Source organism: Oreochromis niloticus, linkage group LG9, assembly GCF_001858045.2.
Source record: "Oreochromis niloticus isolate F11D_XX linkage group LG9, O_niloticus_UMD_NMBU, whole genome shotgun sequence".
In the NCBI taxonomy this organism is placed as follows: domain Eukaryota; kingdom Metazoa; phylum Chordata; class Actinopteri; order Cichliformes; family Cichlidae; genus Oreochromis; species Oreochromis niloticus.
This window is the reverse complement of record NC_031974.2, coordinates 32,800,175-32,815,961: the sequence shown is the minus strand read 5'-3', so window position 1 is coordinate 32,815,961 and position 15,787 is coordinate 32,800,175. Positions and strand designations below refer to the sequence as shown.

The window sequence follows — 15,787 nt, the reverse complement described above, 5'->3', positions numbered from 1 at the left end:
TGAGTGCATGTAAACCTCTGACCACAACTGTATATGACAACCAGATTTTTGAGTCTACATGAGGGTACGATTGTTAGTTGGCAGAGCATTATTTTACCTGAGCGAGAGCCCAAAATACTGGTGCTCATCCAATCAGAGCAGCAACACATCCCCAACCTGGGGAAGACAGTCCATGCTTTCCCCTATTTTGCCATGATTGATATGAGCATCCACTGCTTCAACGCTTTGTATACGAAAGGAAATATGAAAAGCATAATAGGACCCCTTTAAAATGTGGCCAGCAGGTTGGATACATTTTGTTTAATATGCTTGAGTGTCCAGATAATGATATTCTGTAGAAATGATCCTACATTTACCATGAATTATTAGTTATAGTTTGCAAGGTGTTACAATCATTAGGGTACCATGCAACATTTGTTTTGTTTTTAACACACAGCTATAGCATGTATGGATGTAGATATAATTACTATTATCATATGAAGCACAGTTTGCATTTGTAACATTTACATGTTTCAAAATCATCACAGTTCAGCCTTCAAAGCATTGTGTCACCCATCAAAGATGACACTTGTTTCAGTTTTTTACAAAAAGCATGTAAAAAATCAGATCGTCCATGTTGTTTCGATTCAGGTGGAGATTCAGAAGCTGCGTCTCTACTGTGATCCCCATCAGAGCGAGAGAGAAACAGCTTGTGAAATCTACTCCGTCGTAAGATCTCTGTCTCACTCTCTCTACCCTTGGTTTCCACTTCAAAGACTTTGTACTTGAAAGGCTGTGTATGGCTGCGTGTATGAGCCTGCGATGACGATAACCATTATTTCTTCTCTTGTCTTGTCTCTCCTGATACGCAGGATGATGAAAGGGTAAGGGTGAATTCACACATTTTGATCTGAGATCACTTATAAAAGTTTCACCACTGAGGTGTTGTCAGGGTTATATGTTTGTGACCCACTCTGTTAATGTAATTGTGTATGTGTATCTTCAGTGCCCTCTGAATAGAACTGCCACAGTGGAAGAAGAAGACTGCGATTGTGTAGTCGGCCCACCAGGACCCACGGTAACACACATGAAGACCTACATTTGATAGATCACATGTCTGTTTCCATTCCTACGGTTTTAACACCAGGCTCTGATGTCCAAATATACAACTGGTCTACAAGGCTCTATTGCTCAACCAAGAGTGTTCTGATGAGTGTGATTAATCATCATTCTCATTTAACATCTTGGTTATTCTTTGATTTTGATGTTCACATATAGAATGTGCTGCTAGTTTACACAAAATTCTCTGTTTTTGCTTTGTTGCTTTTTTGGATGCAATAATTATCTGTTCTTTACTGTATCATTATATTGGAGGTCATTACACACCCATCTAAAATGGTATATGCTACAGAGGGGGAGAAGAGACCACAACATGGCAATTGGAAACTAGGAAACTGCTAGTTTATTTGATGTGGATTTGGAGCCTCATTCAAAAAACATACATATCAAGACTTGACTCCTCTACTAATTACCTCTAATGATGTGTGGTTGTAATGACTCCCAGTTAATGAGTCACAATAGTATTTGTTTGCTAAGAAAAGTGCTGGAAAGTGTCCACAATGTAGACAGCAGTACACGCCTAAATCACATCTCTTGCAAACTTGTTATGTTTTCTGAAAAATCCCCATCGTGTCTGCAGCCAAAGCCATATACAGTCACATTAGGAAAACTAAGGTTTCTGATTTACAAGGATTTGAAAAATTGATTCTTCATAGAATTCGTGAAAGATATTTGCAGCCAAAAGATCCCTGGTTCGAGTCGCACTGTTTCAGGGGGTCATGAGCCAGTGAACTCCCAGTGCCAGTCCACTCAGTGTAAAATCATGCCTGTGATTCCATCCACTGTGGTGGAGCGTCTGAAAGTACTTTCTATTAAATGTTATGGGAACAAATTTGAAGGCAAATCATTGTCGATATTCTGGGACGGTTGAAGCGATGGGCAACCACAGCCTTGCCATTCATAGAGCCATGGCATAGCTGCTGTTGTGTCGTAATGTAAGAAGAAAGTTTCTGATTGTCATTATGGAATATTTTTATATTACAGGGTTCACCAGGTGAGAAAGGGACACATGGGCCACCAGGGCCTGAAGGCAAGCCTGTAAGTACTGATAACTTTGGACATTTTTCATTCTGTTTTATCTTTGGATGCATGTTGTCTGAACATGATGGAATTGTTCTCAGGGTAAAGAAGGAAAACCTGGTGATCCTGGCCCCCAGGGATTTCCAGGGATGAAGGTATAAGGAAATACCATGATAATGGCTTTGAATAGACACATTTCATTTCTCTGTTTCTGCGTGAGCTGTACAGAGCTGCATGTCCTCAGTGAGCTACTCCTCCCTGTATTATTCACCCATTCCACGCATCCTTTATGGAACATTATTTATCAGTTTGGTTGTCTTTCCCTTCGATTAATAACAATAATGTCGTACTGTCTGACACAAGGAAGAAAACTGCACTCAACATAAAGCGCTGGTGGCTATAAGACAGAAACCTTTCTGGAGATTCATCGAGGCGCTATAGGCTGTGACTCGCTTTTTAAGTCTGTGTCACCAGCAAATTAGTATTTGCATGTTGAGGAGTTCAATGCAGAGTGATAATGATTGTGTACCCAAGAAATTAAAAATTAAAATGTGGTGACTGTCATGCATAATCTGGAGGAAAGTCTTTCTGTATGCCTTTATTCATAAAGGACGTCTGAAGTAGTGACATCACACATGTTTGTTCAGATGTGATCAAACTATAAGCCTAATAAGTTATGCCTTTGAATATCCTGCAAATGTATAACAGGAAACAGGCACATCAAAATACTTTATGCTGTTTATTTCAGTGAACACTTTTCTGACCTGTCTTTCCTCTGCAGGGTGAAGCAGGTCCGACAGGAGCAAGAGGAGCACCTGGTCCTAAAGGTACAAAGGTAAGTGTTAGAAAATCAGGAGCATTAGTGTTTGTTCTTATTCAAACTGGTTGTTTTATAGACAGTTCTTCACTCTGTTGCAGGGAGACAGAGGCGAGCCAGGCTTAGCAGGAGAACCAGGTCTCCCAGGACCTAAGGTAAGACTGGGAGAGCAACAGTCCCACGGACTTTCTGAAAATAATTATATATATTATATATATATTTCTGCAGCTCTCTCTTAACTTTTATGGTGTCTTGGTCACTTTTTTCATTTTAGTGCTGCTTTGTGTCGCTGTACTGCAAGGCACAAGAAGCCACTGATAATGCTTTACAATGTTTTAGACAACTTAATGACAACAAATCGTTAAAAATAAAATGAATTGTTAAAAAATGTCATTTGAAATTAGAAGCGTTTGTTTTCCTTCTTTTCCCCCCAAAACTACAGCCAGTGTTATAACATTGTACATGCTGCTGTAGTAAGTGAAAGTGAAAGCTGTAAAACATATAAATACAAAGTTAAAAATTTACGCCCTGCTTCACATGTTCCAAAGCCGTCCAATGGGCCACATTGGCATCTCTGCCTGGCCGATTTTGGGCCCCGGGCCTTATGTTTGACACCGCTGCTTTAGACCTTTTTGCTCACAGAATAATTTCACGCCATAAAAACTCTGCTCAGTGTGACATTTGCAGGTGTTAAAGGAATGCATGAATATAATAATAACATTTTATCTGATATGAAACATTAATAGTGATGTATATCAATATTACTACAGCATCTTACAAAAGAACCAGTTTGGGCCACTATACCCACTCTCTAAAACACTGGTGGTTCCATATCTGCTCCGTTTACATGTAGATCAAACTAACTGCTTGTGTTTGGTGAATACAGGGACACGAGTCTTTAAATGCTGCCACATTTAGCACCGACATTTAAAAGATTCACAATTATCATCTTGTTGAATTTAATTTCTTTCTAACAACATTTCCAGCACAATAACAAAACTTTGCTGTTAATGTGAGTTTGAAACTCCAAAGAAACATTTTGTATGTAGACCAACAGAATTAAAATTAAAAAATGGTTAAGTTATTATTTAAAAGTGATCACATTTAAATATTAGCAACATTCTGCATGTGCAGGGTCTCCCTGGTGAGAGAGGAGAGCCAGGACCTCCAGGAGAAGCTGGGCCGATGGTAAGATGTAGAGTGAGTTAGCTGATGCTTATAGGATGCTAAGCCTTTCAAATTTAGGCGTCTGTCTGATATCACAGATCATCAGATTATTCCAAAACTCTCGATAAGATAAGCTATGATAAGTTTGAAGCAGTTTAAACAAGGCAAGCAAAAATATTTCAAAATTTAACTAATCAAAAATATCTTTGATGTGTTTATGTTAGAATATTTCTTCTCCTAATTGAACAGTAGAGCAGAGACTAGCTTTCCATTTGCTTGTGCATGGGATTTGTTCCACCTTCTGTACCATTACAAGGAACATGTTGCTCCATATTGCCTCACAGACTTTTTCATCCACCCAGGGGGAGCCTGGACCTCCAGGCCGTGTCGGACTGGTTGGCGCGCTGGGACCAAAGGTCAGTGCAGACTGTAGTTTCTGAGAGATCAAGTCCGGTTCACGTTGCAAACATTGCACTCTGTGATTGTTGAACATCTGGTGCCAACACTATAGAGAATATTTCTGTTACAATTAACATGCGTGCTGCTGTTAACAGCTACCAGTGCTCTGTTTCTGTAAGATGTGTGAACAGTTTGATTTGACCACAGTGGCATTTGTGGTCCACACTGATATGGAGCGATAGCATCTGTCTGCAGCTTCATCACAAAAGTGTTGGGAAGCATCACGCTCTGCATACAGGACAGTTTGTTTGGCAAAGCAGTGGTTTTGTAGAACGAGCCTTCTTTAAGCTGATGTTACAAAGCTGGACGCACACTTTTGTCTTTATGGATATTCATACTGAAACTGAAGGCAATGTATGCCAGCAAGTGGCTGCCATTTATTTTATGTGACAGTTCAGACGCTGATAACAGAACTGAGCAGGACATTAAATGTTAAAAACATTTCCGCCCTCTGTGTAAGCTGCCCTCGTCTAAACTTTGCTATAGTACTAGTTTATCTCAAAGACATTTGAATATATGTAAAATGTTTTTCATAATTCATTTAACAAAGGTAAAGATGACTTTTTTAAATTTATTACAAGTCAAGTGAGAAGTTTTTTATTTTTAATTTTGATCGTTATGGTTCATGAAACTGAGAAATCCACTATCTATTGGATACTTGTTAATCATATGATTAGTCAAAAAAGAGTTTACAATGTAGAACCGTCCAACTTCTGACGCTCTGAGTACTTTTTTGGGACTCCTTTATCACAAATGACTCTGTCAGGGCGCCGTGGCCTGGAGACAGTCAGCCTGTGTCGCTGCTGAGCGGTTACTTTTATAGCCTCACTGAGCTTTGCTGTATTTTTAGCCCAGCTCTTTCTCATCTTCCTCTTGACAAATTTTAACAGAAATTTAAATGTAAACGTGTTTATATGCTATATGTGTAATAACATTTATGATGTTATTAATTACACAACCACTGATAAAACTAATATCTGAAAAAACTCATGTTAGTGTGGAGGTTAGTTAGCCAGCTGTAACTTGGCTATGTAGCATAAGTGTTTGCAAGATTAGGTGATAGCATAAGACAGCATAAGAAGACAGTATTACTACAGTAGTAGCAGACAGTAGGCTAGCCTTTTCATTTCATGAATGATCCTGATCTGTGTCAAGGAATTAGATTTAAGAGTTGAATGTGGATAATGTACCATGGCTAAATTTGAATAAGAATTTAAGCTTGGATCATAAAACAATGAGAAGTGCAAACATATTAAACAAAAGACGATTTAAAAGCAGTTTTATTGTCTTAGTGTAAGCTAATGCAAAACATGCTGTGGCCTCAGACTTGAAAAAACCTAAAAGGTTTTAAAACTGCAAAGCTGGCAGAAACAAGACATAAAGATATCCAACTTCTTACTTACTGTTTTGTCTTCTGGAAAGTGAAATAGTTTATAAAGACCCATCTGGATGGGATAAATATTTTATATGGGTGGTAGGGAATAAGATACTCCCTGTGCTCCCTGGTAATTTGTCTCATGGGGTTTTAAACTTTAGTGATAGATATGTACATTTGACAGGACAAACAAATAAAGGTAAACTCTCATATAAAAAACTAAAATAAGGACATTAGGCCCCACCTAAGACTCAGCACATTTGCAATTTTTACTTTAGCAGCCTAGAAAAGTAATCCAGCAACAGTGGTCCATAAATCCATGGGTGGGCTGCATTAGAGAGGATCTGCTAATAGCTATTTCAGCATGCTCCTAATGGGAGTAATTTGACCAAATGGAAACACATGCAGGGTAAAAATAAAGTGCCGTAAAGGAAGAAATACCTGTAACTTACACTAGCCAAGTCCATGAATGAATTATGTGAGCAAATCTCTCTGACAGATTTGTGTCTCGCTGCTCTTATATGAGTCATAGAGTAGGGCTGTATGTTGGTATAATCTCATCCCCCACCATTTCTGTCAGTTAGAGAAATTAACACTAGTAGTGGGCTATAGCCACACACTACATGGGATGTTCTCCTGTGGCAAGCTGGCTGTGGCTAAATGAAAGAGCAAATGCACACATCTGCAAGCGCGAGTCCACACCCACCAGCTACAAGTGTGCACACTGCTATTTTGAGTTTTCTCTGAACTCCACGTTGACTCTCGGCCACTCTGCTCAGTAATTTGGGCCTGTTCCTGCTATCATAATAAACTACTTTCTCCAAGGATCTGAAAGTGTTCTCTAGCAAGTGGAGGATGCTGGTACACATTTGGTGTCCATGTGTGAGAACATGTGGCTGCTACTGTATCCAGAACGCTCCTTGCTTTGGAACGGATCCTCATTTTTGGTCATCTGGTCATGAAGGCACATGTTAACTAGCTTAACTTAGCATCCAGACTAGAAGCAGTCTCTGCAATTTGTCCAGCATCAAACTACTTGTTGAACAATTACTTAATAAACACTTTGTACGTGCATACATTTCCAGCTGTGCATCATTACCAGAGACAAGGCTGTTAGATAGGAAAGGAAAATAAATGTTAGCTTTAAGGATGTAAGTATTAATAGATAGTAATGGCCCTTTAAATACATATGCTATTTCCTCATAACATCTAGGTAACCATTGGGACCATTAGAAGAAGGATTATGGTGGTAGCAGTCACGTGCTAAACAAGCAGCGTTTCAGGAATGATAACATCTTCCCTTCAAACAGAGTTTATGCACGTTGATCTTAAAGCTCTTCTATTAAGGTTTCCATTTGTGTCTGACAAACATGTTTACTTTCCATATGAAGGACAGATGGGAACATAATCCTACCCTAAAGAGATTAAGTACAATTTTGAGATAATATATTTCTGTATGCCTAATTTATAGTATTTATAAGTAAAGTAAATTGAGTAGAAAGTGAAGTAAAGAGAGCCGCTAAGATTAACTAAGCTGGTGACTTGAGCTGCATCACCGATGCAGCAAGCCTAACAAACAAATACAGTTTCTTCCTGCAGCAGAGTCAGGGAAGACTGACCATCATAATGATTACCAGGAAGCACAACATACCAACATGTTTGAAGGACTGATTGTTGAATGAAAGGAAGACTTTATACAGCACACATCTTTAATAACCTAAAAAAAGCACAAGTTTAAATTATTTAGTATTTTCTGTAATCCATAAAGGTTTATAAAAATACTCACAGGCTCACGTTTGGAAATACTGTGAAATGATATTGTTCTTCATCCTTGACACATAGACTCACTTAAATCTTGGAAGAAGTGGAGTTAAAGATTTTATATTGTTCTTTGACTCGACAGGACCTAGCTCTGTTAACCTCTCGTTAGTGATCATGATCAAGTCCAAAGAATTGGGTGAACCTATAAAACAGAGAATCAGTTCAAATAATTATGCATAATTTCAAGTTATTCAGATGCGTTGCCACTTTGCCAAGGTCTGGAAGAATATCCAACCTGCCACGCTCAGATGAGAGGAAATGATCAGGAACCACCCAGGCTCAAGCCTGCCATGAACCTGTTGGAATATCAGAGGCACTGTCCTCAGAGAAGCAAGTTTGACATCATCATGGAGGGAAGAGAGAGAAAACTTTATGGTCAGGAGACACAGAGACTGGTTTCTTTTTTCCACAATGATAAGAGGTATGTTTGGAGGAGCAAAGGTGAAGCTTTCAAACCTAAGAAAAATGCACCAACTGTCAAAAGTAGCGATGGCAGCATGATGCTCTGGGGCTGTTTTGCTGCCAGTGGTATTGCTACATTACACAAAATGGATGGAATAATGAAGACGGGGAACTCAAATCAATAGATGGTTGAAATTTGGACACACATCAAAGCTAACAGTAAGCTATGGGCTCTCTTGGAAATTTGTGGAATATGCTTAAAAGTCGTGTCCATGCTAGGAAGCCAATCAGTTTAAAGGAACTCTACTAATTTTACTAAGAAAAGTGGTCAAATTTTCAGCCAGAATTATGACACAAGGTTGTTGACACTATCAAAGCATCTGATGGAGACATTACACCAAATATTAGTGCGGTGTAAGGATTTCTTTGAGCCTGTATGTTTAACTCTGACCTGATGTGTATTAAATAATGCAGAATAAATAAAAGACATTAAATTCATTCTGTACATGATTAAAGATGCATGCTATACAATCAGCTCACCCTGGAAATAGAGCAGTTCAAAGAAGATCATTCCAAGCCTACAGTGACCATGACATCCATAAACTTCTGACCACTGTATATGTTTGACATGATTCCCTTTTTCCTTCCTCCTCTTACCAAACTGGAATTTGGACAGAAATGTACAGAAAATTATTTTGGGTGCACAATTTAGTCTTTCTCTAATATTTGTTGAGGTCTGATGAGAACATTTATTTTGGAGCACAACCACAGGTGAGATGGACAGAGCTTCCTTTCAGGTCTGACACAACAAGTCAGCTGAGCAAAGCAGCCTTTCTGCTGCCACAGGGAGGGACTCATAACCTCAGCACACAGGGGTTCACGTTGGACAATAAACTGTGGTCCTAGATTTCTATAGAATGTTGAGGTGGTCTACATTTGTTCAGGTTGTTCAGGTGTCATGTTGGATAGCGCTGTCAGCAAATAGCAGCAGCTGGTTTTTTGTACTTCTGCACTGGTTTCATTTTTCACCCCAGGAGGTTTCCACTTGCTGTGGCCTCCTTCCAGTTCAGGTTTCCACCTGCCTTTGCAAATAGCAACCATGTAGCTCATGTAAAGGATGACCGACACCCCTGCAAACTGTTGTTGGTCTGATCAGTTGTAGGTGTGTGCTTCTATCCTCAGAAATGTTAGTTTGCTTGCTGGTGATAAAATGAAAAACAAAACAGAACATTATAATGGGGAAAAGCATAAAGCATCATTTAAAGGAGTACACAGAGTACAACTGAACAGTTGTTACTAATCGCCTGAATAAATAGTTAGCTCTTAGTCTGTAAAAGCCCCGTTCTAACAACTTCCACGCAGTTAAGAAAAAGCGATGTATAGCAGTGTAAAAAGCTCTCAGTGTGGTCACTGCCTGAGGTGGTCTCCCTCATCAGCTGTAAAGAATTTCTTTTCACCCATCCGTGGAAGCCCCATTGAATGTTAATGATGCCTAACGTTAGATATACTGTAGACGGCTTTAGGCTGCTACTGTGGCCTTTAATCACACTCATAAAGCTGCAGCATCACACTTTCAAAGAATTTAGGATTTGATGTTTCACACTCAAGTGAAGTCAGATAGAAATGATCAGCTCTGTGGTGGATGTAGGTCTCTTATTACCAGATACTGAGTGTTCTGCACCCAAAACTATAACATTTCAGATGCAGCTGTGTGAGGTTTTCATGTTACGAGAGATAAAGAGATAAAGATACTGTGTGCCAATCACTGCTGCCCTGTAATTACTAACAGTATATCTGTTATCTGTTGGAAACCAGGGATGGGGAGATGTTTAAAGATTTCAAATGGGGCTTGGCTATCCATATACATTTGAAAACCCATTAATAATATTAGCGAAGCATGTTCTCGGGGCCAATGAAACCGCAGGATCCTTTAAATGATGTTGCTTAAATGAGCCAACAAATGACAATCGTCTAGTTACACAGATCAAAAGGAAGCCGGTAGCGTTTAGGTTGGGTTTATTTTTAACTCTGTTTCTTGTAATTTGGAAGTGAGTTCAGAGACCTCTTAAGTACATGCATAAGTTAGTTTCCCTCGCCCTCAGGCTGACAGGCCTACAAATCATCGGTTGTTGCCCACAAGTAAGAGATGTATAGAGCCACTCGAGGGTCCTTGGCTTAGAATGAAAGCCCTGAAGTGCTCAGCTGGGCATTTGGGGCATTTCACAAATGACTTCTTAAGAAACAGATAAGAAAACTGCAACAAAATATTAGTTAATATGAGACAGCGAATATGAAAAATCAACTGCTCTTTGTCTATAACAGGAAAATCAGACATTTCATTCAAAATATTGTTTTATCATGATATAATTTTCTACTTTAGTGAATATTAAAAACACAGATTAAAATATTTTGTACTTAAAAAAATGATTTGTGAAGCACAGCTGATAGATACTTCTTATTAATAATTCCTCTTTTCGTCAGTTCAGTGGGTTTGTGAGTATCTGCCCTGCAGCTAAAATCTATATTCTTCTATTTAAGGCTATATGGCTGACTATTACACATCTTAATTCTTATTACCATGTCTTGTTTGTATTTTACGTCGTATAATTTAGCTTTGAGGTATTTATTTTAATGTATTGCACATTGACTTGCCTATTTCTTGTTATGTCTTGTTACTTATTTTATTATTTACTTACTTTTCTTTCGTACTTGTATTTTGATTGAGCATCTGCAACAAAGACATTTCCTTCTTGGGAATATTATGTAATAGTCAGATTCTGATTCTGACTAAATCGGCTCGTGCATTGTCCATTTGGGAAGGATAACCCGTGTTATTTGTTAATACCAATATTTCCCAAAATGCATCACATAAAGGCAGTCGTAAAGTTACTGTTTGGAAAGAGGAGGTGTGTGTGTGTGTGTGTGTGTGTGTGTGTACCTGTTTAGACATCTTTGTGGCGACCAAAAATCTCAGTCCCCACTAGTGCGAAGGCATTTTTGAGACTCAAAATGTGGTTTTAGTGTCAGGGTTACAAATGGGTTAGGGTAAGCGGCTAGACAAAGCATTATGTCAATGAGATGTCACCACTAGGATAGCAACACCTGACGTGTGTGTGTGTGTGTGTGTGTACGCATGCATATGTGTGCAAAATGTGGCTGTGCAGAACAGACGGATTGCACACTGCAGCTTGAGTAACTCCCTCAATTTTTAGAGGAAAACCACTTCAGAAGCCTAAAAGAAAAGGCATCCCAACAGCGTGTAGGGTATTTTTTCTTTAGTTAATCAAAAAAAAGGTTACCAGGGGGCCCAAATAAAAAAACCAGTGGGCTGACATGCAGTTAAAGGACTGACACTTATTTGCTATGACTAAATTTGGAATACTCTGTGATTATCCTCTCAAAGATGTATGTGTGTGTACGTGTGTCCCTCCACCTACACACAGAGCAAAGCAGGCAGCAGCTCAGAGTGAAGCAAAAATGTAACAAGAAGCAACTTTTAGCTAAAGTATGAGAGCTACTTATCCAGCAACATCAAAGGCAGTGCTGCATGGAGTTGGCAGGAATACCTCATCCAAGTGAAGCGGATAGAATGAGATAAGCGAAGCCTCGGCTGAGTTGAAGCATTTCTAATGACATTATCTCACAGACTGTCCAAGAAGTTTGTCCTTCAGTTTTGCTAAGTTAAATTCTTGTATTTTAATACTCCACTATTTAGCACTAATGAACAAGTATCTGTGTTTGTGGGAAACAGCCGTACAGCTCGCCAATCAGTGTTTCAGATTTTGTCAGTCAGCTACCAAAGTCTGTAGGAAAGAAACTACACTACCTCAGTGTGACTGAATGAAGTCTTCACATGTTGCTACACAGTTAAATACCTCCTCAACAATACCGAACTGTTGTAAGTCACACATTAAGCTGTTTAATGAGGTGATTAATTGTGGTAAAAATGGGGAGTATGGGTGCTGTTTACTCATTTAAGGAAAATGAGATGCTTCCCTTTATACGGAATATTTGGACATGCTTTCTGGAATAAAGTAGTCACTAATCAATTATCCCAACTCTTGGGTTTATTTTCAGCTTGTAGCTGATGAACTGTTATCTTAGCTAACCTACTGGTAAAACAGGTTACAATTCCTGTACCTTTAGAGATTGTCAGTACAGTTTCATATATACTCTGCTACCTTACAACTACAGCTGCCTTTCAGTGTAAGACATTATGAGCAATGAGCTGCACCGGGTGATGCTGCTCGTTGTTGAATTCTCTCCAGTACAACAACGAGTGGTTGAGGGTTGGGAGAAAGATATAGATAGCTCTAAATATGTTATTGCTACTGTATGCATCAGCAGGGGAACATCTGATACAACTTGAAAGGCTTCCCAAGAGCATCATGGGGGATCCCAAAGCATTCCCGGGATATGCAATCATACCAGCATTTTCTGGTTATGCTGCATGGTCTCCATCCAGTTGGATGTGCTCAGGAAACCACTAAAGGGAAGTCAGGAGGAATCCTTATCAGATAAAATTACTTCAACTGGAACCTTTTAACAGAAAGGAGGAGTAGATGACCCTCCAGGTAAACTGTTTCTAGCTGCTCCTCCCAGGCCTTCTTCAAAAGGAGTTTCAGGCCCGAATGCCTGTAATCTGGTTATGCTCTGTGATTTGATGCAGTACCAAGGTGCTGGTCAGATGCTCAAACTGCTCGCCAACTTTCACGATCATTGGTTATGTCTGACATGCAGATCAGCTGGCCAATCAAGACTCTAATCTGCTTTTCCAGTCACATCTTTCCCTCATTCATTCACCAGCTCTTGTTGTTGCTTGAAGTACACCACCACTGCGTTTTGGGCTTCTCCCCACCCCCAGCCCTCAGTGAGCTATTGTGTGATCCTCTCCTATAAGAAGCAGCATGTTCTTACATTTTTGCGTGTGCTGCTTTTATCTCTTACAGACTTTTTCTTTCAAATCTCCAAATATTATGTGTCTAAGTTCAGTTTAGCTCAGAGATATCAACTTGTCACTGGCTCTTCAGTCTTTAACAGCGGGAGGCAGGGTGAAGTGCCGGATTAGTGTGCTTACATAAAACGACCGTGTCAGGCCAGCTTCTGTGTGTTGTCTATTTTCTCTTGTTCTAGACACCCAGAGATTTATGTCATCTTGTCATTTATTGGGCTGTGGTGGGCGTCTTGGCTGTGTAATTATGAGGTCTGCTGCTCTTATGGGTTTATGTGCGTAGTTCGGCGAGACACTTCAAAAGAAAACAGATGCAACAGAGAGCTAATTCAGTTGTTTCCTCACTGCCAACGTTCATAACCGTGCACTCAAAATATACTTTATCTTGGCGGGACCCGGTAACCTCAGCACAGAGCTCGAACACCAGAGAAATGTTTCACACCTCAAGCTGTCGTACGTGAAGCCCTGCAGGTCTAAAGTTAGACCGCTGCTGTGTTGAGGTTAACAAGAAGTCCTGGCTCAATATGTTGAGAGCCAGGAAACATTACTGCACAGGACTTTCTTTGTAACTGGAAAAGGAAAATATATTTTAGGACCAAACAAACAAGCAATTAGCTGCTAGGTGAGAAAGGTTGAATAAAGGTGATGGAATATAGCAAAACATCCTCGAAATGATTTTTAGGGGCCTGTGCAGCTCTTTGACTCTGTAGAAATATATGTAATTTATTTAATTAATACTATTAGTTTAGATTACTATTAGTTTAGATGGTTAGCTGATTACTGAAGCTAATACAACTATCCTTTCAATGTCTCTATAAAAAAATGCATCAGATGTTTAAACGTATCAGTCCTTAAAACTTTGAACTTTGACCTGTAGATGCCTTCCATTCGGCTGTAGAGTTATTTGCATCTAGTTTGAAGGTTTAAGCCAACAGAAAACATCTTCAAGAAAATGTGCCCATGTTTGAATCTTTAGATGGAAGCGTGCCATACTTTGTAAGAGTTTTAGATCAGTATTTGTTACTGGTTTCAGCTAAGAGCTACAGTGAATGCTGTACAGTAAATTATTTCCACTGTTGTTAATATGCTGCTGTTGTCACACATCTGTTGACACTAAAAGACCTCTCAGTGTCCTTTGTGGTGTCAGGCCGACCGCACAAGCACTTCTGAGATGCTCTGATTCAGTCACCATATCACTTTGGCTCTTGTCCAAATGACTTTGGTTTTTACACCTGAACATTTACTATGAGAGCCGACCCTTCAGCTGCCATCTAATATAGCCCAGACTTTGAAACGGGCCCTCGTTACAAACCTGCTCAGAAGGTTTTGGCTCATTGGTATAAATATTCGAAGATGTTATAATTTATTTCCAAGAGCAAGAATCTAATCTGACAACTGAGGCTGCTCCGGGGATGCTAATGCTATTGTTAGCTTCATTTACGATTTTAGTTCGTCATATTATGAAGTGCGAGCGCTGCAATTTACTGTCAGGCTCACTTTAAGTGCTCACCCTGCTTTCACTGTTCGGATGATGCCGACACATTGTTTTCTTTATCTGCAGCAGACAGCTGACATCAAATCCTTTTTCTTTATAGCTAACGTATTTTTGAAAAGGTCACTCATGCTTCAGTCTGCTCTTGGGTTTGTTGCAGTTTTTCTGAGCATTGCACAGTCTGAGAAGACTGGCAGCTGTCTAGAATGTTCGCCACAGTCTCACTGTCGAATGATGGAAATCAAACTGTTGGGAAATGGACTTATATCCCCACCCAGACGGACGTGCAGCCACAGTAACATCTCTAAGATCATTGCTGATGTCTTTCCTCCTTGGCATGCCTGAATTCTCCACACGTTCTCATCCCAACATGTAACATACCAAAGCTATGTGACAAATCGTCAGTATGTTATGCGATCCGAGGCATGAGAGCGTGATAGAATGAATCTATAAATGTAAGGTTAGGGTTAAGGTTAGGGTTAAGGTTAGGCATGATTAGGGTTAAGGTTAGGGTTAAGGTTAGGCATGGTTAAGGTTAGGGTTAGGGCTGCAATAGAAAGCCGCCAAGTGAATAACAAGGGAAGCACTTCGATTAAGAATCCGGAGCGTCTCGTAAGAATGTGGAAGGGCACCTTTGGCGTTACTGTGACACGTCCCGGGCAGTGACGAATCATCAGTATGTTATTTTTTTTTTTATACTGCACGGCAAAACTTCTGCTTTTATAAAGCTGGTCCTACTCGCTGATTTGATCTGATTACAGGCACCTGGCTGCTGTTTTCCTTCTTCATTTCTATAATGTACTTAGTTTTTCACACAGCGCTTCTGCATTGTGGTCTAATTTTTGGCAGAGAAAAAAATGACATGGCGTAATATGTCAGTGTTTGTAGTTCTTCTGAGGTTGCACCTGCCAAGTACCAGGTTACTTTTTCTTATTATGTTGTGACAAGTTTGCTTTGTTATTTAACATGACTGGAGGTACATATTTTTCAAACTCACATAGTTGGTGCCAATCATTTTCTCTTTTTGTTTATCCTTTGCTGTTTAAGATTGTTTTTCCATCAAGTGAAACCTAAAAAAAAATCTTTACCAAAACTTACTTTGTGAACAAAAAGTGCTGCAGATGCACAACAGGAAATCCACAGAGGGGAAAAAACAAAACCACAAGCCCAGGATACAAAGAAGGT

The 15,787-nt window shown here is 39.6% G+C and overlaps 1 protein-coding gene across 1 annotated transcript in view; it reads left to right on the top strand.

Annotated features, from left to right (window-relative positions):
- The window catches only part of si:dkey-225n22.4 (collagen alpha-1(XXI) chain), a 67,471-nt gene that overhangs the window by 17,517 nt on the left and 34,167 nt on the right, over positions 1-15,787 (top strand). Inside the window, exons 10-18 of the mRNA XM_019362846.2 lie at positions 631-708; positions 852-863; positions 986-1,057; positions 2,083-2,136; positions 2,220-2,273; positions 2,900-2,953; positions 3,037-3,090; positions 4,070-4,123; positions 4,465-4,518. Of these exons, the coding sequence (XP_019218391.1) occupies positions 631-708; positions 852-863; positions 986-1,057; positions 2,083-2,136; positions 2,220-2,273; positions 2,900-2,953; positions 3,037-3,090; positions 4,070-4,123; positions 4,465-4,518 (486 nt within the window). The remainder of the gene's footprint in view (positions 1-630; positions 709-851; positions 864-985; positions 1,058-2,082; positions 2,137-2,219; positions 2,274-2,899; positions 2,954-3,036; positions 3,091-4,069; positions 4,124-4,464; positions 4,519-15,787) is intronic.